This window comes from Hakea prostrata, chromosome 8, assembly GCF_041222555.1.
Source record: "Hakea prostrata isolate BN-2017 chromosome 8, UWA_Hpros_2, whole genome shotgun sequence".
NCBI classification, from domain to species: Eukaryota; Viridiplantae; Streptophyta; class Magnoliopsida; order Proteales; family Proteaceae; genus Hakea; species Hakea prostrata.
In genome coordinates, this window is record NC_142607.1 from 45,080,581 (window position 1) to 45,107,433 (window position 26,853).

Consider the following 26,853-nt stretch of genomic DNA (forward strand, 5'->3'; position numbering starts at 1 on the left):
CCATAGTAAATTACTTGCTGAAATCAGAGGATTAGAAAGCAAGTATTTTAAGTGTTAGAAATTGTGGGATGCAGCATCAAGAATTAGGACAGAAGGTAGGAATATACTCTTAAGGTGATAGTTTCTACTCCCATGTCATCATTCTAAATTATCTAGGTAACAGAAGAAGATAGTGCTAATGGACAGAGAGCAAGGTGGGTGAAGTGGAGGCATTCTTCAGGATTATTATGTTATGAGACCATCCCCCTACTCCCTTTTAGTTAAGAAACATTTTAGGATAATTGCTGGACTGGCCATACTATGGAGAACAACATATTAAAATATATGAGTTAAGATTTATGCTTAGATGGACGATTGAAAGGAAAAATGAAAACTTACATGATCTAGCAGTACATTGGTATGGATATCCATCTCTATTTTCAGTGGAAAAACAAATTTTGTTGACTACTTGTTGCCCTTTTATGGCCAATGCATACAGTTTTAGTATCCCTGGCAATGGCATTGGTGTTGGTTCCATGAACTACATCACTGAAAATTTGACATGCTTTACCAGCTGGGGATACGACTATAAGAGTCTATCATGCTTCTCTGACATGTGATAATCATGCATATGGGCTTGCTAACAGCGTTTTCTTATTTCATTTGATGAATGCAGGAAGCTGGTTCCTCTGGCATGTCATGCCCATCAACACCTTGTAGAAGCATCGTAGTAATTACATTACTGCTCAATTTTAACGCCACACATTTTTTAAGATGTCTTGTCTAGAGTTATCAATTTTTTCCCTTCTTTCCTTTTAATTGTTTGTAGAGCTAGAGCACAGGGGAACATTGTAGTTCTAAAGACACATTTTTCACTTGGGCAGTTTATACAGATCTGGAAGCTTTGACCAGTGTACAGTGAAGGAAAAGAAGATAATTATGATTTATTTGTCATACTAATTACATTGGAGAAAATGGCAATAGAGCTTGTAATTACTGCCAAGGTTATCATCAGAGCTGCCAATATTCTGTCTTTTCTTGTGGAAATCCCATAAACATCTCTGCGCAAAATAATAATGGTGAGTTAAGACAAGATTAGGTTAGTAATTCACATACTTGTTGTTAATCTGATGTTCTGGAAATTGTACCTCAAGGCAATGGCACCTGGGAAAATGAATGTTAGGCAGGCTGCTGATGTTGATCCCATGAACTGAAAAAAGTACCATATGTTTGGGACTGCTATTGCTATGATGTAAACGAAACCCACAAGGCAGCAGGTGAGAGAGATAAATCGGGTGGTATCTAAATCAGATGCAGCTGTTTTGGATGATTTGGTGAAGAGCTCGTGGACGTTGGCCCTAAGAGAGAAGATTAGTAGTGGGAAAACTAATACTAAATGAAGTGCATAACTAAGCCGAATTGAGTCATTAAGTAACTTGCCCACAGATGAACCAGAATCTGTGTCAAAATTAACTAGTATGTCAGACATGATGGAATCACCAAACAGTAGGTAACCAAAGAAGCCAACAGCAATGTAGATTGCTGAGCACAGTAGAAGTGAGATTCTCACTGCTGAGACCATCTTGGAAGTACTGGGTAGCTCGGCTGCAATTGGATGAACTGCATTCATGGAAATGTAAACATGGCTTGAAATAAGAATCAGGAAGCGATGGCATTCATTAATAAATGATGAAATCTTACACAAAACAGGCTAGGATGCTTGAATTATTAGGAAACAGAAATCCAAATATTACCATTGAAGTGGAAGGTGAAAGCTGTTACCACGACTGGAACAGCAGTGAAAAGCTGAAAGAAAGATGATTGACTGGCTAGATCGGGTAGCTGTCTTGGACTCTCTGTTTTTCCTTCCCAAAGAGCTATTACAGCCATTACTGATAAAATGCAAACAAACACAACAGCGAGAAGAACTGAGAGGGCTGAAGTAAACCGCAGCGACTCTGGAGAAACCACAACGCACAACAAAACAAGGGGTGAGAATCTTATGGTTTAGCTGAAAAGGAAACTTGAGATCAATAATCTCCAATCATAATTGTGGCGCTAAAATACATTTGAGAAGCTTAATCAATAGGGTATCTCTAGAATTGAAAATTTTCCTCTCTATGAGGATAGAGATCCAAACTCTACATTACTATGAGATTACAGATAACAAAACAAGACACAACAGGAGTTATGACACCCAACACTTAGATTTTCTTCATTCACAATGACGGAAAACGATCTTCAAAATAAGAGGAAATGGATACTGAAAAGGAAAAAGAAAGTAGTACTACAAAAGATAACTTTCACTGACCTACATGGCGCACCAATGTTAGAGGAAGCATGACAAAAAGTACAGTGAAAAGAATTGCCAGCTCACGTGTGTTCCACCATCGAATACCAAACCATTCTTGGAGAAGACCAAAATGAATTAATCCGTCGGTTTGGCTCCCCGACAGTACATCACCTACATTAAGAAAATGGACCAAATGGTAAAGATGAAAAGATTCACAAGCTATTTCTTGATTATGGCTCCCAATGATTATTATATTTTTTATAGAAAAAAAATCCCCTCAAAATTACAAAAGCATATAGAATTTATATTTTCATCTTGATTCTTAACCCTTTGTTTAATGATTAAGTACACCCAACAGCTCATTCCAGCAATCCCTACATAATTGTACAGATCATGGTGTAAATTTTAAATGTTCTTTGAACCTAACATATTCGGAGTGCATGGTTTCTACCCTGACAAGTAGAGGTGTATGTTTCTTTCATACTTTTCTATCACATATTAAGAGGAAAGTCCACAAGTAAGATCCTAACTGACTCAACTTTTTTAAGCCAAAAAATTGGTTTAGTTCAGAAAGACTGGTTTAGTTAAGAAAGACTAATATCTCATGGTACTCTTCTTCTTTCTTTCTTTTGTTTTTTTAATGAACCAATACACCGTGAAATCAAGAATTCTATGAATGTGATTCTAGCATAGTGGTGGCAGCATTCTGTATAGAGATAATAAGTGCAAGAAGATCATGAATTCGAACCTCCGTCCCTACCATACATTGCACCCTCTACTTGGGGCCACATTCCACCCTCTCCGTTGGGCTTGTGGGCCCCAATTGCTATGATTGATTTGATGATGAAAAAAATAAAAATAAAATCCACAACTTTTATCTCCTCGAGGGCATATACAAAGAATGTGGATCATCTACCCGATGAGTAGCACCCAGATTGCTTTACAATTACAAACTATGTAGGGCTTACAAGTAAAAAATAATATTTAAAATATTTATTTAAAAAAAAAACCATCACCTTAAGCCTGGGTCCCCCAAAATTTATAGTCAAATAGCTGTCAGGTGTGCTCCCTTGAGGCAGATAATCCAGTTTCATACAAAATAGTTAAAACAACCCTTCTCCAAAAATAATAATAATAATAATAATAATAATTCGGTTCTTAATAAAAAATAGCCCAACGTGCATCACGCCAGCATATTAAAGTCAGAATACTGTAGATGATACTTATCCACAAACGATAATACGCATGTTGAAGTTTATCAGCTCAGCCGCTAGCGCATAGCTATACCAGCCAAAAGGCGTCTTCAAACAGAACTCTACGGAGAAAGCGAAAGAGATCGATTCACGAAGTCACGAAGAATCTGAACTCAGTGATGTTCAGAGCGCAGAACAACGGTATTCGGTAATAAAAAAACACAACTATTTGATTCTGATCGATGGATAACTAACACGTAAAGCTGCAGTTCGAACGATAATTCAACATAAGCGAAACTTGAATGCTCAAAACAGATTACTTACCGATTATAATGAGATAAATGATCAAAGAACCGACAGTGGTGATCAAGACACAAATCTGCAGAGCGAATGATCCAAATCTCCCGAAAGCCTCACCCATGAGACCGGCATATGTCGTAGAATTGCCGGCATTTTTGAACCTCAGTAAGAAATCGACGGAGAAGTCGCAGAGGATAGCGACGATCACTACAAGAGAGATCGCTGGAAAAACGCCTAAAACCTTAAGAGTTGCAGGAATCGACATAATTCCAGCTCCGATTATGGTCGTCGACACATTGAACACTGCGCCGGGGACCGAAGCGACACCGTTGCTGGAAAATTTCTTACTCTCCAGCACCGGAGAATTAAGCTCAGGCAGAAGCGGCGCGTGTTTCTCATCTTCTAACATTCTGAAAGATGAAGAAGCTGTTTGTGTCGATTCTCTTTTATATGTAAAGGATTTTGAAGCTTTGCTGGTCTCGCTGGATTCCTGAACTGACATTTCTGAGAGACAAGTTCACATCTATACGGGAACAATGAACAGGGAAAGGTTAGCATGGTAATTTCAAACCGAAAATTAATTTCTTATGAAGGATTTTTTTTTTAGGGTGGTGGGGACGCAAGCATTAAAGGAGTTAATGAATATGATAATATTAAGCTGCACGTGCGGTTTTAAGTGATAATGTTTCTTTGGATGTATGTAGACGGAAGGATGGATTGATTAATATGATGCTGTACATGCCATTTTAAGTGAGAATGCATCGCTGGGATGTATGTAGATGGAAGGATGGACTTAGTCCAATCGGTAGAGGTCTTTGTTCCATTCCTACATATTAAGAAATGGGGCTCACATTTAAATTCTGACATAATAAAGATGGTTAGATGGGTAAAACCTACAGTAGGATTTTTTGTGGATCATCTTTTAATATATGGTGAAGAGGTATGAAGGGAGCACAAACCTATACCGGGACAGATAGAAGATTTAGACTCAAATGGATGGTTGTGCTTGAGGTGTTTGTTGACTTTGTTTAGCCTATGATGGGGCACAAGAATGTAAAGTTGTAAACTTTAATTTGGTTGTCATGGATACAAAGGGACAATAACATGTTGTCTAATTTAGGTGTGGGTCTTTCATATGGTTAAGATTCCTCAAGTGTACCGGTGGTTGTTGAGTATGTCGCAATGCAAAGGACCCAAGTCCCTAATTTACACGACAACAAAATTATCCCTCCAAGAGATCTTCTTTTACTCCAACTTCCTCTACAACACCCATTGCTTCACTCTTCATAGATCATTTTGTCTGTAAAGTCGTCAATTTTACTTAAATCTAATTCCATAATTAATCAAGGACTTTTCTTGACAAAGTTGTGCTCCTTAAACCAATCTCACCCTTCTTTGATGGTAAAATGTCTATCATTGGTCTATTACAAGGTTCAGTAGTCAAGCATCCTTCATCTTTATTTACTTTATTTATCAACAAGTAGGGATTTAAAATCAAGCCTATAATGAGCTATGATTTCATTTGTTATCAATTAAAATATTAGGGCGTTTTTAATATGAGAAAGGAAAAAACACGAGTCTCACATGTAATGGGGCATAGGGTTAAGAAAGGCAAACGAGACGACAATAAATCATAGGTTGGAATAATAAAAAAATAAATATAAATATGCAAAGATTTTGAAGAAGCTCATCCTTGGGCTCTCAGGCTGATTGGGTGAGAGGTTGGAAGATGCTAGCAAGGGAGAGAGTAGGAAAGTGGATAAGAACCTCAGTCTAGTTTCCTTTGTGGCTTGGACTTTGAAGGGCTAGAAATGATGAATTCAGATCATCACCTCCTGAAAAATATTAAAAATAAAAAAAATAAAAAAAAAAAAAAAAACAGAAAAACCCTCCCATCACCACCCTGGCCCCCCCTGTTTTTTGTGGTGGTAAGCCGTCGGGGAGCACAAAGTGCTCCCCAACGGGGTTGCAGATCCGGACTCAGAAATGATTGGATAAGAGGCCGCCGTCGATGGAAGGCTCAAGAGGTGATTAATGAAGTATCAAGGGTTCATTTAGAATTTTGGAAATATGGAAGGGAGAGCAGTAGCACAAGGGTAGCAAGCATACTAAGGCAAGACACTAGCAACTACATTAATGTAGATGCGCTTTGAAGAAAAGAAAGGAAAAGGAAGCTTGGAATTGTCTTTAAAAAATGACAAGGATAAAAAATGTTTCAAATTTTAAATTCAAGAGAGTTGTGTACTAATTGTATCTTGTTGTGATAAGGATTCAGTAAATTTAATGTATAACAAATCCTAAATCTAGAGGCTGATAAGTATAAGACTCTTTGTAAAACTTCTATAAGAGGTATACCACCTCCATCATTGGGGATTCTTATTAACTACTTATAAACTTTGCTATCCTCAAAACTCGTGTTTATAGTACAAGATATCTAGAAACTAATATCTTATTCTATCAGTTTGCATTATAATTTATGAAGGGCATTTATTACCCCTCGTCGGACTTCATCAAAAAAAAGTTGGGAACATACCTCATGGGCTTGGAAGAGTGCTCTAGTGGGTCATGAAGTCCTCGATGATGGATTAATGTGGGAAGTAGGGAATGGTGAACAAATTGGTATTTTGAATTATAAGTGATTGCCTCACAGTGAAGACTTTCGGGATCTCAACTGAAACTGCAATTTAGTCATTGGATCATATCATGTTGGGCTGTCAATTTGCCAAGGTAGTGTGGTTTGGTAGTTCTCTATCCTTCCTTGTCCCTAATGAACAATCACCTTCTATTAGATGTTGGATGGAGTCACTATGTAGGTTGGACTTCCCTTCTAAAGCTACAAAGAAACAAACCATTAGCCTGATACCTATGTTGGTATCTATGGATTGCAAGAAATGATCAGATCTTTGGTAGGGAATCATGGCGCCTAGAGGATGTAATTGCTAAAGCCCAGAAGATGTGTAGAATTTCTTCAGTCAACTCAATTCGATGCCCAGTGATATGGTGGAAATCCGTCATCATGTCAACAACAATAGATTGCAAGTTGTTCTATTCAAGAAGTGTTGATAGCTGATGATTATAAAGTCTTCTGTGATGTTGCGTACCTCTGGGTGGTGATGTGGGTGGTATTGCGTTTGTCATTCATGATCAAACAAGTGCTTTTAATACAGCCTTCTCTGAATCGGCAATAGCAGCTGAAGCAATTGTTGGAGAAGCAATGGCAATCTGGTTGGCACTACTTGAATGTTCTCATTATGGAGTTAGAAGAGTAATGTTATTCTTAGATTGTGAAACTCTTGTTAAACTCCTTGATTCCCAAGACCCCCATCTTGGAATCTTGTTCATTCCCTAGCTCGAAAGGCCCTCACCTCTCCCTCTAGGATTGAGTGAATCCGGATCTTCTCCCCGTCGGGGGAGCAGAGAGTGCTCCCCCATGGCTTCCTTGACCACAAGTACTAGTGGGTCCCACTGGTGAAAAAAAAAAAGTGTTTTTCCCAAAAGTCGTTTTCCCGTGGCCCCACTGATATTTGTGGTCGGGGAAGCGGGGCAGGGGGGGCTCCCGTCGGGGGAGCTGATCCGGACTCGGATTGAGTGGCTATATTCCACCCCTTGATTACTTGAATTGTATTATGTTTTCCCTTGGGCCTTTGCCCCATTAATGAATGTTTCATCTTTTCTACCCACCTACAAAAAAAAAAAAAAAAAAAACCTTTGTTCACAAGGACGAGTACAAATAAGAAGTATTGAAAGATTCTCAACTCTTAATTGTTGGGTCTTTATAACCTTAACATCTCTTCTTTAATATGTTTTGATAAGTAACTTCAAGGGAAAAAAACAACAAAAAGTTGGAAACCTCTTCATGTGTTTCCAACAAAATAAACAAATAAAACTCAATAAATGTCTCATCTATGTTTTTTAAAATAATAATAAAGAAAAGTGTTTAATCATGGTTAAAGTTTGTCAATTTATCAAAAGTAACAAATTGTAAAATGACAATCTAATAGTTTTACTTTTCAACATTATTTGTTATTTGATGGTCCCATTATCTCTAACAAATTAATCTCTAAGTGAACACTTAAAATATGAACAAATATGTATATTTAGTGTACAAGGTTCCTGCATTAGTAGGATTTAGAGAAAGAAAAATATATTCAAATTTATGTTTATTTTCACGAGGATATTTAGTAGTATTTGGGCAAGCTTGGATATATACAAAAATCTCAAAGAAACTATTTCTAGGATTAGAACTTATGAACAACCGTTCAACATTAACCATTTGACCAACTGCCAAACACGAAATTCTTGTAACAAATGAGCAACAAGAAAGACCACTTCATCATTTTAAAATTTTATGTCCTTATTAATCTTTCTCATTTTTTTTTTTTTATTAACTTTGACAAAAATGGCATTCATTTTTGTTTGTAGTCCAAATCGCATTTCCTTGAATCTTAACATCAAGAGTAGATAATTCCAAACCACAAGGGTGGCTCAGTTGGCAAAAGACCAACACTTTCACATAGGAAGTCAAAATTCGAATTCCCTTGAGGCCAAAGGCGAAGCCCCTTCTATATTAATTATATATAAGCTCCCCTTGAAGATGTAGTGGTTCGCGTAAGCTGGCCCGGATGAACCTCAGATCCAAGATAATATAGAAGGCCCAATCGAATCACTAAGAGTTCTCCAACCAAGGTTGATGTGAAATGAATGGACTCTAAGATAGCTGTAATTATTCAGCAATTAGAATCTCTAATAATCAAGACCAACCCTTATTTTTTATGCTTAGTATTTAGAGATGCATCCGAGTTTATGTTTGTTGGTGGAGGAGACCAGGATGGTTGATCATTACAGAGTAGTTGAGTATCCCTTCTATGTTGAGCTGCTGGTGGGCTATTTTTGAAGCCACCATTCATGATAGGCTTTGTGTGCATTCTGTACCATCTCAGAGAGAACTTTATACTACTTTAATATATAGCAGGCTTTGCCCCTTTGCCCAAACGAGATTCGAACTTTATAGCCTTGAGGCATTTATCAGCAAGATACAATTGATTCATTATCAATTAAAGTCAAGCATGATTTTCCAACCCCACCCAATATGGGTGTTTTTGAAACTGGTTGTTTTATATTAGGGGATGGGGACTATTACATGCACCATCACGAAGAGTCGAATATGTGACATCTTCACTAAAAGGTGATGATGATTACCATAAGTCCATAACCCTTTGATGAACCCAATATGAGCTTTAGGTTACAATGTAGACTTCAAAATCAAAACTAGTAATTTTGGCACATGGAACTAACCAGCAGCCAAATGTACCAGATCAGAAAATAGTTTGATCATGGTAAAGGATCCAAGTTCAGATCCTCTCCATCCAACCATGTAAGCGTGGGGTTTACCAAAAAAAAAAAAAACATGTAAGCGTGGGACTTACACTACTACTCACCCTTAAGTGTGGTCATATGGCTATATGGGCATGCTAAGTGGAGAGGATCTAAATTCAAATGGTAGTACCCAAAAATGGAATTCGGATCATCATCCCGTCAGGAGAGCACTCTGTGCTCCCTGACGACTTTACCACCACAAATCCTATGGGATCCACAAGTAAAAAATAATAAAATAAAATAAAAAAAAGATCCATTCACCCAATCCCTAAGTTCCCCTTATATTTATGGTGGTAAAGCCATTGGGGAGCATAGAGTACTCTCCGGACGGATAGCTGATCCGGACTCCCAAAAATGTTGATGGGGCTTTTCCTTTTTTTTTTTCTTTTTTTTTTTAAAAATTTTTTTTTGGTAAAGAAGCCTCTTTTCACTTCACACTGGATAAAGAAAGAGAAATTAAATGAAAAATAAAATAAAGGAAGTTTCTTTACATCGTATCCTTCCTCTTATAAAGGGATCGCATTTCTCCTGATCCTTTGGCTTGATTCCTTCGATCGCACTTCTCTCTCTCACACATCTATTTTTCGTAAGTGCGACGCTTCGGAGCTCAGAATAATCGGAAAATGTCGGATGCTGCTAGAGGAGAAGAATTCGAGAAGAAAGCTGAGAAGAAACTCACTGGTTGGAACTTGTTTGGTGGTTCCAAGTACGAAGACGCAGCAGAATTGTACGAGAAGGCTGCGTCTTCTTACAAGCTTGCTAAAGCATGTAATTTCTTTATTCTTGAATTCAATCCGTTTTTTATGTATTGTGTTTCTCTTAGATTCTTCGCGATTTGTAAACACGAATTTCTTAATGTGCTATCACGTAATCATCGCTCGTTTCCTTCATCTGTTTGTCTAATGTTGTCTAGGGTTGTGAATTCATTTTTTTTTTTATACAGAAGCTTAGAATTGGTTGCCGGATTAGATGTTTGTTGAACAATCCATGATCTTTCTGAAAATTTTATTTTTCTTGTTGGTGGAGTTGACCCTGTTCGATGATAAACTTTGGGGCAGATGCATGTAGGGTTTAATTTTGTGATTTGGATTTAAAATTTTTGTTCTTTTTTCAGATACAGTTATCTGTCTGTATCTATTGAAGTGAAAACTTTTTATATCATATTTATTGTCAGTTGTTTAAATTCGAAAAATCTATGAGGAGTCTGAATTATTGTTGTTACATATCAATATTGCTAAGAAATGGAGGAATGGATGAACTGACTGATTGTACTATTGGACAGCTAAAAATATTGACAAGTTGGATAAGCAAAGTTTTCGCTGAAGTACTTGTCTTTAAACAACTGGGGAGTGGTGGTTGGTTGGTTTGATTGCATTCCATTGAAGTGTAAATATTTTACATCATATTTCTTGTCAATTATTAAAATTCAAAAAATGTAATGAGGAGTCTAAATTATCCACTGTTACATGATCAATATTGTTCAGAAATGGAGGATTTGGATGAACTAACTATTATACTAATGAACAGCTATAAAATGGATGACAAGTCAGATAAGCAAAGTATTTGCTTTAAGTACATGTCTTAGTGGTAGCACTACGGTTTCTCAATTTCATTTTTCTATTGGCTTTGCCTTGTCTCTTTGGACGGAAGCATCATCTCATATTATTGATGCTTCTGCCTTTGAAAGAAGAAAATGCCAACTTAGGAAAGGTTGGTTTGCATATGTGTGCAGATTTTTCTCGTTCAGTAAAGAAATAACATTTAATTTTTTATCATAGGAAGCGTGAAATATGGAATACTGTCATGAATCTATGTCCTCTCACTATTTGACTTGAAAAGTCTATTGACATTAAAGCCATGCAAAATGTACGAGGCTTGGTGCCAAAAAAATTATCACGTTAGAGTAAATGAAAAATTAAAGCAAAACCCAGAGTAGAATTCTAGAAATAGAAGAAAACTTTCAAACTAATAATGGTGTCAGAATTGACAACTCAGAATAACACCAAAATTTTATTAGATTGACATTTACATCAAGAGAAAATAATTAAGCTCCAAAAATTCTAATCAGTTTTCCTTACCCCCCCCCCCCCCCTAAAAAAAATCGTAAAATCAACACCCATAGCGCTGGAAGATGGTCTCCTTCCAAATTTGAAGATGATCTTCATTCAACTAGTTTCTGTTTTACTTCTCAAGATTATCTAAATGGTGAGATCTTTCTCCTAAGTCTCCCCCCCCCCCCCACCTTTTATTGGATGACGGTAGGGATTCAAGCACAGGTGCTATGCTATCTTTCAATCTTAGAGAAAGGATATGGCAATATGACCCTGGTAGGATGGAATTGATGAACTAGCTGGAAGTTGGTATATCCTAGATCTGATAACTAACGCCAAGGTTTTTCCTAGGGAACTATGTGGTAAATGGGGGTCTAAGTGCAACCTGATTCAGTGAGGCTGAGGTAGATGCAAGCCTGGATATCTAGGCAGTGCTTATGTGATGAGATGTTCTGCTGCTGGGGTTTAAATTTTAATAGCACTGATTTGAAATATCCAAACAATCGATTTTTTTTCTAAATATGTTGAATTAGATAATTGTTAGAAAATTATTAGAAACACAACAACTTCATATTATGTGCCTGCTAACACCTTTGATAAATTGGTCTTGCAGGGGATAAAGGTGGAGCTGTCTACATCAAAGTTGCAGATTGTCATTTGAAGGTATTGATGTACTTATTGTTGCTTAAAGACTTAAATTTATATTTGATGATCCATTCTGACTCTTATCAATAATCCTCTTTTCAGTCAGATAGCAAGCATGAGGCTGCTTCAAGCTATGTTGATGCTGCAAAATGTTACAATAAAACCTCACCGAAAGGTTGATTTTTCCTCTTGACACATGAGTATAATTTCTTAGGCTGTGCAAGTTTTTGTTTTTTACTTAAGAAATATTTTTTGCTCATCTAAGTTTTATTTTCCCCTTATGTTTGAAACACATTGTTGTTATCTCTTTCCATAAATTTGGTCATCTTTAGCTTTATGCCAAGGTTAGATTGAAGGATGAAAAGTCTTTTGACGTAAAAAATTGTTACATTAATAGAAAATGATCACATCTGAGAATGAGAGAGAAAGAGAGACATTAATTCAACGTCAGGTCAGCTACTCAAATATGATGATATGGCCTGAACGTTTTATGGTTATGTTCCCTTAGAACAGACCCAGGTTATTTCAAGGAGCTGGCATCAATACTCATTCTGATGTTAACTTTAGGTGGTATATAAAGAGGTCTCATTGATTGCATAATGATTCTCTTTAATATGTTATAAACAATGTATTAGAAAGAAGAAGTGGAAATCTCCTGTACTCTGAGCCTATTTAGTTTTTCGTAGTGTCTGGAGTTGATTGTCCTTTTAGAGTTGGCTTCAATTCTGCCCCTTGTAACTTTTTTATTCTTTGTCATCTTCATGGCGTGAAACTACAAAATTTCCTCAGTTCATGTGGATTTTTTTATTATAACTCGTGCACTATTTTTGGATTTTATTGTTGCTATTTGAAGTTGTCATCTAATGATTCCTATCTTCATGATGAGTTGCTTCTTCAGATATACATGATACTGACTCATGACTTAGAGTGATGCCATTTATATCCTGTTCTCGGACTTAATTTAATAAAAGGGTGTACCCCTTTAACTTTTAACTAATTTGTCCTCTCTGTTTTTATCTTTTTTATTGGCTCATTGCCATTTTATCCATTTGGTTTCAGTGAAATCTCTAATTCTACTTGAGGAAAGAGTTACTTTTGTGGATCTAAAAGGACAAATTTTCACCTCTATCTTAGTTATTTTGCATTTTTACCTTATGCAAGCTAGGTTTGATCACTTCCAGCCAGAAGGTCTTCTGATTCTTGCTAAACTCTGTGTTTGGTGTTTTACAGAGGCCATATCATGCCTGACTAAGGCTGTCAACCTTTTCAAGGAAATTGGAAGGTTTAACATTGCTGCTAGACATTGCAAGGTAATTATACAATAATGTCTCTTAGTGTTTTTCTCTTCTTTTTTTTTTTTTTTTGGGGGGGGGGTGGTTTGGTGGTTGGGCAGGTGCTTTTTAGTTAGGATCCTGGCTGTGTTCAGAACCCATCCGTATTTCTAATGCTTAGACATTAATACTTGGAATACATTTACTATTTTCATAGCTTCCTTTGAAGAATTTCTCTGGTCTGTGATGAAATTGTACCTTTATAGAAATGATACATGTGCCAAAAACCTGATATCTGTAATGTGTACCAGCAAGTGTAGAGAGAAAGAGAGGGAGGGGGGTGGCAACTGAAGATGGTCTATTTTACCAGCCTTATGTTGTTATGTCATTGTATATAGAAAGCATGTAATATCATTACAAGGAAAAACACAACTTTTAGCAATTCTTACCTTGACAAGCGTAGATCCTTAATATGATAGGAAACTGAAACATAACTACTATGAAACTGAAACAATCTAACAGTTAAATCCCGATTTACTTAGCTAGGTCTATCATCTCACTATATATCTTAGTATCATGGAACTTGATCCCTTAACATCCCATTAGTGGCTAGAATGGAGTTAAATTTTTCTTTGTAGGAATAAAGAAAGAAATGAAACCAGGAATCCACCATCGACAACTACATGCCTGGATGATTTGGTATTTATTGTATCTTCTTTTATATGATACAATAGCTGATGAAGAAGTGTTATATTGGAATGCAACCTTTTCTGTGCCAGTTTAAGGGGGGGAGTAAATGGGGATGCAGTTGAATCAGTTACAAAACCTGCTGATGTCTTGGCCTTACATTCTGATGTGCAGGAAATTGGAGAGCTCTATGAACAAGAGCAAGACTTCGAGCAGGCTATTGTTTTTTATGAGCAAGCTGTCGATTTGTTTGAAAGTGAAGAAGCAACAACATCTGCCAACCAGTGCAAACAAAAAATTGCCCAATTTGCTGCACAAATGGAACAGTAAGTCCCCTTCATGTAGTACAAATTAGCTTTGATAATGTCATCTTTCTTAAGGAACTTGTTGCAATGTGAAAATATGGATCTCTTTACCTTTTCCAGGAACTCTTTCCTATGTTTGATATCCTCTCCTTTTGTTTTTATATATTAAATTAAATGTATCTTTATTCATGCATCATTAAATACTGAATTACCTTCAGACACACGTAGTGTACGTCCCCTAATTGAGGTTCATGTTGCTACATTATGTGAATATTTTCATGTTGTTACATAGTACTAAATATTTTTTTCTTACCTTGGAACTAGGCGTTCTCACCATTTGAACCATCAAACACTTGGCACAGCACTCTGAACCAATCTCGAGTCCAAGAAACCCTGGTTGGATCATTTATTGACCCCCCAAGTGATTAAACCAAAAATTAAACACGCAGTGGCAGTATTGTATTTAAACAGAATCTTTTAGGGTTCATGGTGGTTAACAGGGGAAGGGATATAAAGGTGATTAGTAAATAAATGCAGAAGGCTCACTTGGAATGAAAATAAAATAAGGGTCAACGGGACTAAGGGCAAAAGGGAATATTGGAAATAGCAAAAAGGGTACATAATGAGAAATAGAACTCTTATTCTTCCTTTTGTGCCCCCAGAAGCCAGCAAAAAAGTATGGTGGTTTACAAGTGTGAAAATTATCCAATTAGGAACCCGATCGATTTGAAGTTTCAAGAGAACAGAAGGGAGGGACCTAGCCTAGAATACACAGATTGTAGAACAACAAACTCAATTTATTAGGTCACGTGCATATAAATAAAAGAATCCCAGCTAAATCTAAATCCCGTAAGTAAGGTATGTTATTACATGCATATAGACAACAGAAGGAAACTGTTCCAGTTTGGACCTCAAACATTTAGGCAACTAAATCCTACAAAGCTATCACCTACTGGATCATTTGAATCAGTCAATTTATTGGACAGTCAAAGTCTTCTAAGGACATCCAGTCCTTGGGGTTGGTAAAATTGGCAGATTTTTATGTAGATTCCTGTTTGAACCAGGTTGAACTTATTTGGGAATCCAGACTGAGAACTGGACTAAAGTTTGGGGGGTATATTGATACATCCATATAGATAAAAGAAGAAACCCATTCCAGTTTGGAAACTCAATCTTTCTAAGAAACTAATCCCGCTAAATTATCACATACTTAACCTACCCAATTAAATAAAAGATTACATGGTAATCCCAAACTAGAATAAGTTAAATCCTTAAACTAGACCAAATGCGAGGTCTGGGTTCTCAAATGGGTTCAACCTGAATCAACAGGAACATGAATCGAAGTCTGCAAATCTTACCAGCCCCAGGGACTGGTATTTTAGAATATTATTGACTGGTAAATGAATTGACTGATTCAACTGGTAGGGTCATTTGGACGTTCAATGTGGAAGACTGGACAGCCTGATAATATTATTATTGTGTAATATCTAGAAGCAAATTAAAAGGGCTTGGGCAATTCCCCCCCCCCCCCCCCGCCATAAGTAAAGAGCTAGGGCATTGATGAAGACCTGGTAGACTAACTGCCTCTATGGCCCAAGCCCACTATTATAAACCCTAAAATCTCTTGCTTACATCAAGTTCATCTCCAGTCAGAATTGGCTAAGTGGGAAATGAAGCTTTGAAATCCAAAAGAGGGTGCATCTGAAGTGAAAAAGCACATATGATTAGGGGAGGGGTCAGACCAAAAAAATATTAGGGGAGGGGTTAGATGATTGATTTTGGATCTGATATCTGCAATATGGCCAGTCTGGACAGTACATTGCCTATTTCTTTTATTCAATGGTCAGAATTGCCATATCATTCTACCATTTTGCACAAACAAGTTTCAACCAAGACTAAAATTCAATTGAAAGCTATTCATTCTTTTTCTTTCCTTTTTTTCGGGTTGCAAGTTCTGGTTGTTTGGTTAAGAGGGACAATTGGAAAATTAGGCCGAGGAGCTTTCAGTGCATACTATTTTTGGGCCCAAACATAGTAGAACCCTTAAGATTAGAAAACAAAAATCCTCGAAATGTTAGTTTAATTTCGAACCCTTAGTTGTTAGTATATGTGCCATACATTCTTTAATGGCCAATTTTATACAATGTTTAATTTTAGAATCCAAATAATTAAACTAATATAACTTAAATACTCATCAGATTTAGTAGAGTCAAATGGTAAACCATATCATAAGTCATGGATCATTCATGGTTTGTTACAAAAAGTCAAAAACAATGGTTCGGGAGGAGCTAATTCGAATCCCTCAGGTAATATAGGAACAGACCCTACATTCAAAGGCCTCCTTTTACCATTAGCAAGAACTTGTTTTAGTTGCATATCATAAGGGATTTGAACAACTGCTTCAAATACAGTATCATGAAGTACCGCTTGTGGAACCTCAATATCCAAGGGGTTATTTACTAAATATTTGGCACATACAATATGCGCAGTCACTTCTCGTGGATTATCATAACCCTACTGTGCAAAAATGGAATATGCATTTGAAATGGATTTCCAAACGCCTCTTATTTCGAGGAATTAGTCACTTCAACAGTCTTTGATGGTTATACAGGTATCCAAAGTACAAATGAGATGGATATTTGTTATCCCAACCATTCTTGTTAGTCCTGATCCGATAAGGAAAGGAGTAATTTCTAACAAAATTTTCATGTTGTTGATTCCTAGATGTAGTGCTTCCAATCGTCCATATTTCGAGAAAAAGGATCTCTTGTTTCTTGTTTCCATTCCCATAAGAGAGTCTTTTTTCATTGAAAGATAGATTATCAATCGATTGGGCAATAATCCCAATAATCCAAAGATTACTGGATTACTGGATTACTAGTAATCGGTATCACTCTCACTAAAGTTCATATCTATGTGGACTCCAATTCTATTTCTTCGCTACATCCATTGGAAAAGGAGTAGTAGAGACCACCATTTTTAAGGCTTGAACCATGATATATCAATAGACTTATTGAATGTTCCCATTGGCATGCATCTAACAAGAATTGAACCTACGAATTTACCAATTATAAGTTGGGCGCTTTAACCATTCAGCCATGGATGCTTAACAGGGATCATCGTACATCGTGAATAACCAAATTCCAATTGAAATGAAATCTTTAGGAGGAATCAATAAAAGGACATCAATTCAAATCCTAGATCTTCAAATTAAAAGAGATAAGGAATTCTCACTATTTCTTAGTTTCATGGAACAAATTTGATTCAATGGAATCTTTCATCGCCGACTCATTCTTCAACAGGCACCCGGTCAGAGCCTTGGTCTCCTCCCACTTCTTGGGAGCTTACGGTTTCATGTTCTATTTCACTCCCCGATGGGGGTTCTTTTCACCCTTCCTCACGGTACTACTTCGCTATCGGACACAAGGTCCTTCTTAGCGTGTATCCCGCCTGCGATACTGCCCGTCCATTGCCCCCGTCGTCTCTCCTTGATTCTTAATCTTGCGGTCCCGCCCCCCCCCCCTCCTCCTTAGATTGAATAAGTACATTTGATTTGATGAAATGATTTTGGCATATCCAGAATAATACCAATCCAACCCATTTCATGAATAAAATGTGACCAATTAACCAACCAACAAAACTACTTGTTACAAATAAGATCTTCTTGTTGCATCGAAACATATAAATGTTGACTAATCTGGCTAACATTGAACTCGGTAAAATGAAATGGTTGAATAATTGAAAAATGAGATTATTCAGGAACTAGCTCGGCTAGGTGAGATATCCAAGCCATTCAGAGCAAAAGGAGAGAGAGGGATTCAAACCCTCGATGGTTTTGAATAAAAAACTATACCGGTTTTCAACATGGTACAATCATTGATCACGAAAATTACTACAATAAATTAGGTAGGTTGCTAGGATAGTTCCCTATCCACAATTCTGGTATTGTACTAGAAGAGTTTTCCTAGAATATAGGAAGAATACCTTGTGTGGCTAGAAAGATAAAGAGTGCATAAGATATTTAATACTTTACGTACAAAGGAAGAAAGATTTTGATCAGATTAATGATAATGATGGTGGACCTTTTTTGTTCTTTCATTCACTAAAAGTGACGAAGATGGACGGTTTAAATAATGAAAGATCTACTACTTAAAAATTGTATTTAGAATAACTGGCAAAGTAGAAACAAGACCATATATAGTTTGATCATTATGAGCAAATCCCAAATCTTTGGAGATAGAGCCAAACATTAATTACCAACCATGGGGCGAGTGAAATCCGATACATAAATTGCTTAATAAAAGAATAGGAAAAGCTACAGAATGACAAGTTTTTCATTACCCAAAATATAAAAACCACTTAGAATAGTGAAAGAGATTATATTTGTCGAGAAGTGCAAAATAGTATGGATATGACCTTCATTGTGCATCTTGACCTCTTGCCAATTGATTCTAAGTAGCTTTATCGAGATCAGAAGTGAATTGTGCAAAGGCTTCTAACTTTGCAAATTGAGTTGTTCCAATTTTAATTTTCCAGCTACCTATTTCATGGCTTTTAATTTGAGCTGCAGATCCTACTCTAGATATGGACTTACCCACATTAATAGCCTGGTCGGATTCCAACATTGAATAGGTCAGAGGCTAAGAATATTTGTCCATCAGTAATGGAAATTACATTAGTACGAATATAAGCCGAAACGTCCCTTGATTGAGTCTAAACTGTGGTTAGGTGGTCATACTTCCTTCACCTAAACGAGAACATATTTAGCTGCACTTTCCAAAAGGTGTGAATGCCAAATAAAAATCATCTCTTAGATAAGCTTCATGACCCGGAGGTCTTCGTAATAGAAGAGACATTTGGCGATAAGCTTGTGCTTGTTTGGAGGGATCATCATAAATGATTGAAGTATGTCGTTCACAATGCATAAAATATTCAGCCGAAGTGGCTCCTGTATAGCTAGGTATTAATGTAGCAGGTGAATCTGCCGTTTCGGCTACCACAATAGTGTATTCCATCGCCCCCTTTCCTGGAAAGTAGTCACTACCTGATTCACAAAAGATGCTGAGATATGCACAATGTCTACAATATATTTGCACAATGTATGCAATAGAATCACATTCTTTAATTCGGCTAAAGGAAAAGATTGGGCCTAGTTTTATTGCAATTTCAATTAAGCAGACAAGGAGTAAATACTAGATTACAAAGTATCCATTGCTTGAAATGCAAATTTGATATCCTTTCATGCCTCACAAGCAGAATGTTGTTGCTACTGTGTAATTAGGTTATCCTTCAACCATATCACAAAAGTGGACATGTCAAGTGTGGTGTAAGAAATGCCCAAAGCCTTCCATAGGAATTGAAATATTTAATGTTCAAACCAAAACCCTCAACCATGGTAGAAGATCTCACTCTCGAGCGAGATCTCGCTACCATGAAAAACCGAGATCTCAACCATCTTGGCGAGATCTCGGTTGAGATATGCCATTTTTTGGGCGTCAACTCGGTAGCCCATCTTGGTGGGTTTTAGGTTCCCAAATGGGCTAAAACTTGGTATTTAGCCTATTTAAGGCCTTTTGAACATACTAATGGCCTTGGATTTGTGAGACAACAGCCCTAAATATGATTTCTAAGTCTACCCATAGTGTGAAACCGAAATGCTGTAGAATTAGAGAATGCAAGGTTATATAACATGTAATATAAAACCATTAATGCTGTAGGATTAGAGAATGCAAGATAATACAAAATGTAATATAAAACCATTAAGGCATATAAATGAAAATCAAGTGTATCAAATACATCAAATAACTTAAATGTCATCAAGATTCCATCCATATGAGTATTACAATCTTGACTTTCGAGAATAGAATGATAAAAGTATACAACCGTTAGAAGTTCTATATAAGTCCTTAACACATAAGTTCATAAGACAAGTAGATGTGCTAAGAGTAGTTGCAAGTGAAACTTTGGCTGAAATCTGCAAAAAATGGGGCAAAAATTGAGAGTTCCAACGAGATATGGCGAGATCTCGAAGCAAGATATCCCATTTTGCTGATGTCAACCTTGATCTCGTCTCGGTTTATGAAAAAACCAAGATATCTCGCAAGATTTCCCACCATGCCCTCAACACCCTTGAGGGGGTCCTGTGAGGCCATAGTTCAGCCAATGGTGTCGAAGGTATATAATATTTTCTCCATACACTAAGTATTAACTGCTTATTATACAAGTTTGTTTGCACAAAAACATTTTTTTCTTACTTAAAGAGTAAAAAGGGTCTTAGACCAAGTATGAATTATGCCACCATGATGTATGGTTTTGTCATGGTGTATAGCTAAAAATTGATTGCCAACCACCAAGTACCTGTCCTTTTTATTTGTTTTTAAATTAGTTTTTTGGAAAAGTGATGTACAGCAAATTGTCACTTCTACCTGCTATGAGTCTTGCACAAATCTTCCAACATACAGCAAATTATCACTTCAATATTGTTTCTCTGCTGCACAATTACTTGCTGTAACCTTGTATAATGATGATTTGGCCAAGTGAAAACAAAATTTTGGTTTTGTAAGCTTCTGAGTCAAAACTAGGTGAAATGAATGAATCTGGTGTTTAAACTCAAGCCAAAGTAATATTTTTGAACTGAAATTACAGTCAAAACTTGATCATTTCTGAGTATAGATTGGGTTTCTTTCAACCCTTTGTGAAACCGAAATACTTTGGTATGTTGGGGGGAATTTCACCAAAACCTTGTACGGCAGCTTCGTGGGCATAACTATAGGTTAGGAGAGCCTCTTGATAGGATTGTGTTTTTACATTTCTTTGTTTCTTGTCTGACAGTGTTGTGGTGTTTTCACTCATTATTCTCACTAATAAAGTACATGTCTTGCAGATCTTCTTTTGCTTCTCAGCACTCATCTTCTGCTTACTTGTGCTTGTACTTTTTGCAGATATCAGAAGGCAATAGTGATTTATGAAGATATAGCACGCCAGTCAATGAACAACAATCTTTTGAAGTACAGTGTTAAGGGGTATCTCCTTAATGCTGGGATTTGCCAACTTTGTAAAGGTGATCCTGTAGCCATAAACAATGCATTGGAGCGATATCAGGTCCAATTTTGTCTCTTATTTGACTAGCTGAACTTTATGCTTAATGAGCCACACTGCCGTGGTTAATCTAAATGTTACAACTTCTTGTGCAGGAATTGGACCCTACTTTTCCAGGAACACGGGAATACAAGCTGTTATCTGTAAGCGTTGGCTGTATAGCTGGACTTGAGCTTCATATGCCCCAAAAATTTTATTGTTTACTACTCTTTTAATATTAGAAATATATTGATCTAAAATTGTATGTTCAAAGGAAAATTAAAATAAAATAAAGGACCTATGTAATTTAATCCAAGTTTTAGATAGGCTTCAGATTTTAAGTTATTTGTGGGTTTGGTTTGGAATTAGTTGCTAGTTTGTAGTAGAAAATACTCATTAAGCACTTCAATTCCCCTCCATTTCTTTTTCTTGCATTGTATTGATTTCAAGCAATGAAACTGCACTGTCTTGTCATTATTGACAAATTCCTCGGAGTTTTGTCTTGCGGTTGCTGTAATATGTTATACTGTGTACTTACTCATGGTCTCAGTAGAACGTTATACTGAAACTTATGGTCTTTTGGCAGGATCTTTCTGCTGCAATTGATGATGAGGATGTGGCAAGATTCACTGACGTGATTAAGGAATTTGACAGCATGACACCGCTGGTATATCTCTTAATTTCACTGCATTTCAGTTTGTTTAGTAGCTCTTTCTCTCTCCTGGTTCCATGTGTCCGGGCATGCCCTCGGGGTGGGTGAGGTGCGAAAGGAAAATGAAGGAGTCTGAGTTCTGGTTAAAATTTGCAGTTCAATGGGCCCAATTGGGTTCAGTCTGGCATATATGTTGACCCTTACCTGGTATTGTAAATTGAATTTTGTTGATAAGCATAAGTCTAGGAATCACAAAATAATTTAGGTATGCGGATACTGCATTCGTTTTTGTTTTATTCTCTTCAAGTTGGATTCTAGAATTTTCATGTGAAAACTATTTTTAGATTTAACATAAAAGGCATATTTTGGTCGACTTAATAGTATCTTAATTTAGGATGTCATAACACTGCTGGTGTACACTGTACAGTGAAGAGTAATTTAGGATCCCCCAGTTTCAGGGATTGAGGAATAAGAATTAGATTACATGGAACCAAGTAGGCACCTGCTGGCTGCTAAAATTTTATCAATTTATGGATAGACTCAGGAAGCTAAATCCATAAAAGGTATTTCTCACATAGTTACATTCTTTGATGTGCAACCAGAGTGAAGCTGGATTTGTCCACTTCCCTACCTTGTTGTGCTTTGTATTGCTTGCATGGCTTGTCTTCAAGGTTAAAGCTTGATAAACCCTTCTGACTGGTTCTACCACCTTAGCTCACACAACGTTCTTCATTTGGTCTCTTGTGCTCACCTGTGCTTTGGGTTCTTGAGTTTTCTTGCCATTTAATCCTTTGGAAAATGTTAGTTTGCTCACTTGCCTTTAGCTTTGGCATTTTTTGGTGACCACTTTAAAAGCTAAGATCAAACATGACATGAGTTGGTAATTGAGCCCCCGAGGATCTGATTGATCTTACTACTGCTTGGATGCATCTGAGGAGGTGTGACTGCATTAATGTTCTGATCAGTTGATTCTCATTTCAAACTTGTCAAACTTACTGAGCATGACAGGTTGTTCCTGCTGAGTTCTAGGCTAAGTCTTCTGATTCTGTCCTCTTAAATTCTGTAGAATTCTTTGAAAGCTGAGTTCAAGATCATCTATTACTTTCCTGACCTCTTAAGCTTGTTCATTCAACTGAAGAACCCACTGCTGTTGCTCCTCGAGCTTTTGCAGAGTGCTTGCTGCTGCCTCAAACCCATGCCGCCCCTGGGGTGGGGTCCTTTTCTTCTTTCCCTCTTTAATTCTTGAGTGGCAGATATGAGTTTGGCTTCCAAGTTCACTTTTGTCTTGCATCTGAGGATGATTCTACCTTCCTTCGGCCATTCTCCATTTCTTCAAAGGCCGTAAAATAGAGCCTCATTATCAATAGTCTCCTGATCCATCTTCAGATTCATCATCAGAAGTTAACGCTTTTCTCATTCTTCTTTTGCTATACTATTTGGTTTATTCCTTTTGAAGATATAATTGTCTCTTCCTTGGCGCTTTTCCTTTAGTAATCCTGTCATTACTATCAAATAAATTTTTATGGAAATCAGAAGTCCCATTTTATCACAATTGAAGGACTTGAAAGTAAGTTTTTGTCTTTGTTTTCAGTACCTTTATTAGTTTCTAGTAAAATGAGTTGTCATCATCACTGCCCTCATCCTTGATCCTTCCGGACCTGATTGGTTTGTACTAACCATTTTACCAATTTTACATACACAGTTGTGTGATACATCTCTCTTCTCAACCAACAAGCATATGCAAACCCTGTGGCTAGGTCTCCCCATGTGCACGCTCATTCTACAGAGTGTAGACAAACCACGTCAAAACTCTTTCGAAAGTGAGATCACTACTGGCTTGTTGAAGAAGCCCTTTGAGCTCCCTAAATGCAGGCAGTGCTTTCCTCTATAATGCAGGGTTGGCTACTTCAAAGAGCACTCATAAATCTAAGGCCCCATTTTGCTTGTCCAGTTGGGGCCCCTATTTCCAGGAGGGCAGCGCTTAGGAAGAGACCAAGCAAAGAGGCATTCTGTTCTATACTTGTGAGAATCCTTGTTCCACATTCCTCTACTGGAACAAGTCCCTTGACCACTTCTAGACAGATGCCTTAAGAAGATCATTGCACACTTCCCAGTAGTCCATATGAATCTGGTGGCTGGACCTTTGGGGGATTTGTTAGGGACTCCTCTCAAGGGATAAGAACTACCAAGCGTTTGGCTCAGGACTCTGTGAAGGGAGTCTGAGCAGGGCCTCCGTATCGGTGTCCTATACCCTTAGGCATGGCACACCACCCACACACAGAGTCAATCTATATACTCTTCCTTCTCTGCTTTAGTACCCTTGGTCTGACTCTTTATATTTGGTTCAAATTTAGAGAATTTAATTACCTTGAAATCAGAGGGATTCAAACCCCCCGGTATTCCTATTAATACTTAGGTTTTCAAGACCAACTCTTTCAACTGCTCAGACATCCATCCCTTCGAACTTTGCCCGCCCTTTCTATCCACACACTGGCAGGTAGGGGCAACTCTATGTGTAACACGAATATCTTTGGTAGTCAGTATTTCCATCAGCCGGCTGGTGGGAACGATAAGTATGGGATATGTCTGGTTGCCTTGGGAGAAAAAGCATGCTATTGCTCAGTCACTTTCTATTCCCTGGATGATTGTTGGTGATTTAAATGTTCTTGAAGACTTTCACCGGTTCACGGATACCTTGTCCCTTGCCCTTGCCGAGTCCAACAGGGACGTCAACAATTGTATGATGTCAAATCATTTTGATGATGCTTTGGATCACTGCTGGCTGGGGCAACCTTTCAATGATGGCCTGACTGAACATTTTTGAGAAGCCCTATAAAATTTCGAAAGTCAATACAGACTTGGATCTGCCCATTCTTTTTCTTTATGGGGACAATGTTGGCCAACCAGTCTGGATACTTTTCTTCTCACCTGCACAATCATAGCTGGCATCCTTCAACTTCTTTACTTTTTTACGCTCTATTGGTCTTGTCTAATTGGGTGCCAGCCATTAGGTCACCTATTTTGAGTTATGGACACACAAGGCCAATCTTCTTTCTCTGCTCTTCTTTTGAAAAACCTCTCCTGGTCCAATTAAATGCTAAGCCACCTTCTTTTTGCCTTCTATGTGATGGTTAATGGTTTATCACATAATAATGGTAGGTGAGTGAATTGATGCAAGAGCTCCTCACTTTTCTCTCATCTTTTTTCTTCTTTTTAACGATTTTATACTCCTTTGGCTTTTTGATCAAGCAACAATGACTTTGAAGTAAATAGTCTAACTTGCCCTTAGTGCCGACATTGAAAGATTGTCATTAAAGCTATGGCAAATATATTTATTCAACAAACACACTCAAAAGTGTAGTGCAGGATGTGGCGAGTGTCAAGCTGCTTAGTTGTCAAGGCACTAGGTGAACCAAGGTTTTGGAGAAGGTTGAAATACTAGGCAAAATCAATTAGGCGAGGAAGGTGTCCTAGGCATCTGCCTGTGCAACCAAGGCGCCAGCAAGTTAGTATTCAGATGATGATCAGAACGGTGAATACTAAACTTGGCACGTAGGTTGTGTCTCAGTTTAATAGATTGTTGGAGACCGGTTTTTCTACACAACCCAAGTAGAGTAGTCAGCCATGAATACTTAGCAGCCAAGCCTTTCTGGAATTGTATGCTGGAATTGTATGGTACCTGATATGAAGTTGGTGGAATATATGATATTTCTACAGTTGTGTTTAATCTTTAATCGCTCCTGTTGATCCCTTGTCTATCTACCTTTGCTTTTTTCCTTTCTTGGCAGAAAGAGGACTATGATTTAGTCTTATTGGTGTATATAGGTTTATCCTCTTTTGAATAATTCTTTTCTTGAATCTGTTGCTGTCTAGGATGCTTGGAAAACTACACTTCTTTTGAGAGTGAAGCAAGCTGTGAAGGCCAAGGAAATGGAAGAGGATGATCTTACTTGAAGATAGTTCCTCTAGCACCTTAAGGTTTTTAGTTTATATCGTGTGATTGCATTATGTTTAACAACATTGTCTTTGCGATTGATCACTGTCCCTGACACCCTACATCTTATAGTTTGGTCGTCCTTGGAGTGTGTATGCTATTGATCCTGCTTTTCATGTCGGCTTTTTTATTACCATTTTGTGTAACTCCTATGTTTCGCGTGGTAATGGTTTGGACCTTGATGTTGCTGAAATTATTGTGCTCATCCCTCCGTTTTTTCTGTTCTATAGAATAGAAAAGAAATGCTAATTTATGAACAATTCAATATAACAAAAAAAAACATAAAACATAATGACTATCCACGTTTGGGGGAGAAAATGTTAGTCACTAAAACGTTTTGTAGCCGATCTGTTTATTCAATTTAATGCAACCAACACCATTGGATTTGTAAAGGGTAGTAAAGATCTATCTTAAATTTTTAGTTGCCAAATATACTGAAAATTTCTTTACCAGTCTGGGTATGTGCTCTTTTCATTTGCCACACTTGGACCTTGAAGTGAAACATCATAAAATTTCTTTTTATCCTAAAACAAATCTCCCCATGAAGCATCCTCCAATGTTATGCTGGCTTATTCAATGATCGGATGTCCGTCTATTTGTTTTATCTGTGAATTTGTGAAGAGGATTGCATAGAAAATAATGAAAAACTGATATAAAGACTGCCAAAGATGTGTATGCTATTAATTCTATAGCAATTAACCAGAATTACCTTCTTGTGGGGTCTTTTGCTACATGTTAAATATAACAATGCATTTTGACATTTACAAATCATATACGTTTATTTGGTGGTGATACTTGACGATAAAGAGATTTCTCAGAGTGATTGTTTTAGGTACCTAGGTTCAATCATAAGTAAAATAGGTGATTTAGAGGATGAGGTTCCCCAAAGAATTAAAATAGGGTGAATGAAGTGGAGAGGTGCGTCCGGAGTCTTATGTGATCGGCGCATTCCATTAAAGCTTAAAGGAAAATTTTATAGGACCGTTGTTCGACCAGCTATGATGTACGGTGCAGAGTGTTGGGCTGTTAA

The 26,853-nt window shown here is 37.3% G+C and overlaps 2 protein-coding genes across 2 annotated transcripts; one reads left to right on the top strand and one right to left on the bottom strand.

Moving 5' to 3' along the window:
* Nucleotides 1–681: 681 nt before the first annotated feature.
* On the bottom strand, nucleotides 682–4,242 carry LOC149008143 (amino acid transporter AVT6C-like). Its single transcript, XM_089164549.1, has 5 exons — nucleotides 3,790–4,242; nucleotides 2,291–2,443; nucleotides 1,734–1,937; nucleotides 1,128–1,599; nucleotides 682–1,040 (listed from the first exon to the last, which is right to left on the bottom strand). Exons 1-5 carry the CDS (start codon nucleotides 4,172–4,174, stop codon nucleotides 917–919), a joined length of 1,338 nt encoding a protein of 445 aa, XP_089020675.1. The 5' UTR covers nucleotides 4,175–4,242; the 3' UTR covers nucleotides 682–916.
* Nucleotides 4,243–9,634: 5,392 nt separating this feature from the next.
* Nucleotides 9,635–26,035, top strand: LOC149008144 (alpha-soluble NSF attachment protein-like). Its single transcript, XM_089164635.1, has 9 exons — nucleotides 9,635–9,909; nucleotides 11,806–11,855; nucleotides 11,940–12,012; nucleotides 13,068–13,147; nucleotides 13,970–14,121; nucleotides 21,042–21,201; nucleotides 21,294–21,341; nucleotides 21,764–21,844; nucleotides 25,703–26,035. Exons 1-9 carry the CDS (start codon nucleotides 9,765–9,767, stop codon nucleotides 25,781–25,783), a joined length of 870 nt encoding a protein of 289 aa, XP_089020761.1. The 5' UTR covers nucleotides 9,635–9,764; the 3' UTR covers nucleotides 25,784–26,035.
* Nucleotides 26,036–26,853: the final 818 nt, after the last annotated feature.

Bases quoted from the DNA above. Each gene is read 5' to 3' on its own strand.
- LOC149008144 (XM_089164635.1), top strand. From the start codon at position 9,765: ATGTCGGATGCTGCTAGAGGAGAAGAATTCGAGAAGAAAGCTGAGAAG. The intron at 11,856-11,939 runs GTATTGATGTAC...TCCTCTTTTCAG, and splicing joins TTGCAGATTGTCATTTGAAG to TCAGATAGCAAGCATGAGGC. The intron at 21,342-21,763 runs GTAAGCGTTGGC...GTCTTTTGGCAG, and splicing joins GGGAATACAAGCTGTTATCT to GATCTTTCTGCTGCAATTGA.
- LOC149008143 (XM_089164549.1), bottom strand. From the start codon at position 4,174: ATGTTAGAAGATGAGAAACACGCGCCGCTTCTGCCTGAGCTTAATTCT. The intron at 2,444-3,789 runs GTAAGTAATCTG...TTCTTAATGTAG, and splicing joins CATTTATCTCATTATAATCG to GTGATGTACTGTCGGGGAGC. The intron at 1,938-2,290 runs GTCAGTGAAAGT...TGGTTTCTCCAG, and splicing joins AACATTGGTGCGCCATGTAG to AGTCGCTGCGGTTTACTTCA.